At 43.8% G+C, this 4,801-nt stretch overlaps 1 protein-coding gene across 2 annotated transcripts in view; it reads right to left on the bottom strand.

Annotated features, from left to right (window-relative positions):
* nup54 (nucleoporin 54) overlaps positions 1-4,244 on the bottom strand; it is a 20,504-nt gene extending 16,260 nt beyond the window's left edge. The window contains exons 1-2 of one of the 2 annotated variants that reach the window (XM_080509634.1): positions 4,140-4,219; positions 3,527-3,634 (exon numbers count right to left, since the gene is read on the bottom strand). In XM_080509634.1, the coding sequence (XP_080365760.1) occupies positions 3,527-3,634; positions 4,140-4,182 (151 nt within the window). In that variant the 5' untranslated portion in view covers positions 4,183-4,219. Of the gene's footprint in view, positions 1-3,526; positions 3,635-4,139 lie in introns of both variants that reach the window. The other variant, XM_080509635.1, reaches the window with a different exon arrangement.
* Positions 4,245-4,801: the final 557 nt, after the last annotated feature.

Below are 4,801 nucleotides of genomic sequence, written 5' to 3'. Positions count from 1 at the left end.
CTTTCCTTCCTTTGATCCCTTTGTAACTGCAAGAATTTGCCAGTCTATTCTGAAATATACCGTATTTTCCGCCCTATAAGGCGCACCTAAATACCTCAAATTTTCTCAAAAGCTGCCAGTGCGCCTTATCACCCGGTGCGCCGAAGAATTGCGCTACTCCAGACTGCTATTTGCCAGCTGAACAACCAGAAGCTTTTATTTTGACAACTCTAACTTCGCAACGGGATCTTCAGAGCGGACGACACTCCACACAACACATTCATCACTCATGGTTGCACACCAACATTCTAACAAACCAAAATAAACTAGATGAAATAATGACTCCCTAAACTGGGGAACAACAACACATAAACACAATCAACACAACACCAAGCCCAACAACGACCCACAATAACCTCCAACAACACAAAATTTGTCGCTGCAAGGCATGATGGGACATCCTGAGCTCCTCAGTGCAGCCGATAGAAACTCCCATAATTCATTGCAGCTGTTTGTGGTGTTTTAAATGCAATTATTGGGGGTTATATTTGGTTTGTGGTGTCGGTAGTAATTGTGTCGTGTTGTGTTTTTGTTGCTTAGTTCATGTAGTTTAGTTTATTAGCGGTAGTTGTAAGTTGTCAACCAGCAGTGAAGAAGGTTTTGTGTGTAGTGTCCTCCTGGCATAGGCTGCAGGTAGGACTATCAAAATAAAGTGTGTGCACCTCTCTGGGTGTTAGAATCAGTGGAAAATGTAACTTAATGGCTTTGAGCTATAAAGGTTGTGACCACTGGTCTAGTCCATGCGCCTTATAGGGCAGTGCGCCTTATAGGGCAGAAAATACGGTACATATTAAAGGAAAACAGATATTATATTTGCCAAAAAACAACAACCCCTCAGTCGCCTGTATCTGGATCTCGTATTCAGGATTAAAACAATTTGCCATCATCTGGAAACTTTTTTGAGTTTACGTGTCTAAAAGTCTCATTTCACACAAGTTGGACTCGTTGTTTTATTGTGAAAGGCGTTGCGTCATGTGACCTCCACAGATTGCATTAATGTCGGGGGTCAAATTCTGACCAAAGGGCGGATTTGAATGTCATTTTTGCTAATCGAGTGTTTTTAGTGTTTTACTCTGTCAGTTTTCATATTTATACTTAAAAAAAAAATAAATAAATAAATAAAAACCACATGGTGGGTGGATCAGATGGTCTGGTGAGCCGGTTCTGGGCCCCGGGGCCACATGTTTGACACCCCTGTGTTAGACTTTTCAACGTCCTCTTGGCAGAACATTGATTCATTTTAATGTACGTGACAACAGCAAAGCATGAGTGGCTTTTTATAACAGGATCTAGTTGTCGGCAAAAACAATATCGTCATTATCGGACTTACGTAGCTAAATTCATTGTTTTTTTGTTTTTTACGTATTGGGCTGATAATTAGCGGTTCGGATGGTGTAAGGAGGCAAAGCCACCCAGAGAGGGACGTAAGGAGGCAAGGCCACCCAGAGCGCAGTCCCGCTACAAAGAGTGGTAAAATGTAGGGTCGTGAACGACGCAGCGACGTGACGTCAATAAATTACAACAATAAAGGACGAAGAACGTAGAATCGTGGCTGCAGGTCATGACGGCGGCTCAACTGGTGTCTGAAGCCGGGAGCTTCCTGTACCTTTCACAGTAAAAGCCCACAGTTCCAGGAGGTTCATTCCAGACTTGTTGAGAGTGGCGGAACATTCTAGTGAATTCCACAACAACTACAGGACATTAAAGACACACCATCACACTCATGGTTCTAACAATCCACATCTCACACATTTATCTTCCATTTTAATAATGTGTAGCGATAAAGGAGCTGAGAGCTGCAATGCATTATGGGAGTTTCTGTTTGTGGTGTTTTAAATGTAATTATTGGGGGTTATGTTAGGTTTGTAGTGTCGGTAATAATTGTGTTTATTAGTTGTAAGTCGTCAACCAGCAGTGAAGAAGGTTTTGTGTGTCGTGTCCTCCTGTGGGACTGTCAGAATAAAAGACGTGCGGCTCTCTGGGTGTCGTGTTCAGTGGGAAATGGGACCAAATGGCTCTTTGAGCATTAAAGGTCGCCGACCCCTGAGCAAGACAACGTAAGGTCAGTCCAGATCCACACCACTGGTCCGAATCTCCCGAGAAAAACTTGTTTCAGAGAAATCAAAAAAGGAAAATTCCAATTGGTCTCAATGTGCGCGGTGAACTAAAACATGCAGAACCTGACGCTTGAAGAATATTTAAAAACCCTCTGGGCCGTAGCGTCACAGCGCAGCCTCGTCCGGTCCAGCGTTTCAATCCGTGTCGAAAGTGCAGATATAAAACTACAAGCTCGTTTTTAAATGACGTTGATCGCCCAAATAAAAGCGGAGATGTGAGGAAAAACATGTGTGACCTTTTGCAAATAGCTTTACAAAAACGCCTGAGGCAGTGCTTTTATTTCACTGTAAATATCTGTTTTTTTCAGTCCTGTTTTAATACATTTTAGTTTATTAGGGACCTCGCAGGTCTCTTTTGGATTTCGTCGTCGCCAAAAGTGTGGGGCCTCCGGAGGAGGCCCCACACTCATCCAGGCCCTCCCCTGACCCTCCCACCTGACCCTTCGCCACCAGGTAGACCCTCGCCACTATTATATTGTATTTCGAATGTTTCTTCTTATTATTATTATTATATATTTTTCTTTTCACTTACGCTCATATTTGACCCCCTAAACACGAAAACTACGTGACCAAATTTGGCAGTCTCGCAAAAACTTGCTGTCTTCAGAAGACCATGTCAAAAAATTCCAGGAAAGTCCAAAAATGGCTCTCTAGCGCCACCTAGAAAATTTCAATCGCCCGCCACGGTCCGCAGGAATGTCGTAGAGAAATGTCGCGAATACGAAATTTGTTCGTCTACACGAGCCCTATGACTCACGCGCTCTAACTTTTGACCTAACTCCAACAGGAAGGCCGCTATTTGCCTTTCAAAGTAAGGTGTTCACCCAAAAAAGGCAAAAAAAGGCCGAAACGGAAAATCTAAACCATCATAGGGCGAAGGTCGTATCGGTTAAATTGAGATATACAAAAATAGAGGAGATTGTTTACTACAATAATTTAGAGGGAATTTTTATAGTCTAGATTTACTTTACAAGTAAACAAAATGATTCGTTAACCACGTCTGTGACTTTTATAGTCAATAAATCTATGTTTTTACCACCCGGATTTGTAATTTTATGGTGTTTTTAGATCCACTGTTTTAAGACAGTGTGCCAAAGTGATGAAAATACTTCAGAAATGCATTTATGAGGTTGTCCTGAACAAAAATGACACCAAAAATTGTGAAGTATAAAAAAATAATGAGATTAGCTGCATGATGGATTTGTGAACCGTCCAGTTCTATTTATATTTCAACCTGTTGGGGGGGGGGGGGGGGGGGCTGGAGGAAACATTCAGAGGTGCACCAAAGGAGGGGGAAAGGGGGAGTAGATCGATTTAAAAGGTCAGGATCAGATTAACCTGCTAAAGTGGCGCCACCGTCAGAGACTTACTGCCAAATCCGGACGAGGCGGTGGTGGAGGCGGCGGCGGCGGCGAAGCCAAACGCGGCGGGCGCAGTGGTTTTAGCTCCAAATGAACCGAATGAAAACCCGGACGTACCTTCACATAGAACACAGAGAGTGCTGAATGTGGGGGGGAGAGAGAGCTGGGTCTGACCGCTGCCCCTCAATCCGACCCACAAGTTAGTGTAAAGAGAGGTGAAGCGCCATCGAGCTAGCCGGTGTTTCGGATCGACTCGTTCGCCTGTTAACTGGTGGCCCGTCGCTGCTTGCAACAGCCAATGCTGAGATAAGACTTAAAAAAAAAAAGGGGACGACACTCTACACTCTTAAGCTATTTTATTTGAATAGTCGTTCACCGCGACGGCTACGAGTATCTACACGTCTGTTGTTACGCAGCAACGACAGGAGGTAAACGAAGCCGGTCGCCAGTTAACACGGGAACCAGTTTATCTGCAACACCGGAGCAGCGAGCGGTGGCGCTCATGGCCGTTCGTGTGCGGTAACTGGTCACATACCGACACGAAGCCTTGTTTTATCGGAAGCTTTATAAAACAGGATTTAGTCATGGAGAAACACTCCGCGATTAAAGGAAATGCACATACTTGCCGCGGGGTTGGTCGCGCCGCCGCCAAAATTGAACGCCATGCTCGCCGCTGTCTCCTTTTCTTCTTCTTCTGCTGCTGCTATTGCTGCTGCTGCTGTTCTTCTTCTTCTTCTTCTTGTTCAAATGATCGATCAACAAAGCGGTGCGCCGCCGCCACCTGGTGGTCAGAGGAGGGAGCGCACCACAGCGGCAGGAGGTTTATGCCAACTGTTAAACTCTTCCTGTGCTCCGTCACTGCAGTTTTCACTGGATTACATTAATTACAGACTAATTACTTACTCTATTTCATTTAGCTGAGCTGCAGACTCCTAACGGACTCTTATTTTGTAGCTTAAAGTGGAATTTATTCTTGTGCCTGCCTTAGTGTCAAGGTGTAAAGATTATTATCGAGGTGATCAGTTAATGGATTCATCACGAGATTGTTTACAGTTTCAACATAAAACCAATTTTAATGAAACCTTCTGGAGCAAAAGTCAGAAATGTAGAAAAAAAAAGGAGGAAAACTTCTATTTCTATATGTCAACTTTTCTTCCCTTGAATCAATTTGTTTGTTCTACATCCCAGAAAAATAAAAAATATAAATGCCGCGTAAAACTAGAGCTACACTCAGTAGAACACTGACCTGTCCGTCACCACGGAAACCAAGAGACGCCAGGTAAT

The sequence above is a fragment of the Blennius ocellaris genome (assembly GCF_963422515.1).
Source record: "Blennius ocellaris genome assembly, chromosome: 15".
Lineage (NCBI taxonomy): Eukaryota > Metazoa > Chordata > Actinopteri > Blenniiformes > Blenniidae > Blennius > Blennius ocellaris.
Note: the sequence above shows the minus strand (reverse complement) of the source record. Positions and strands in the feature narration are given on the sequence as shown.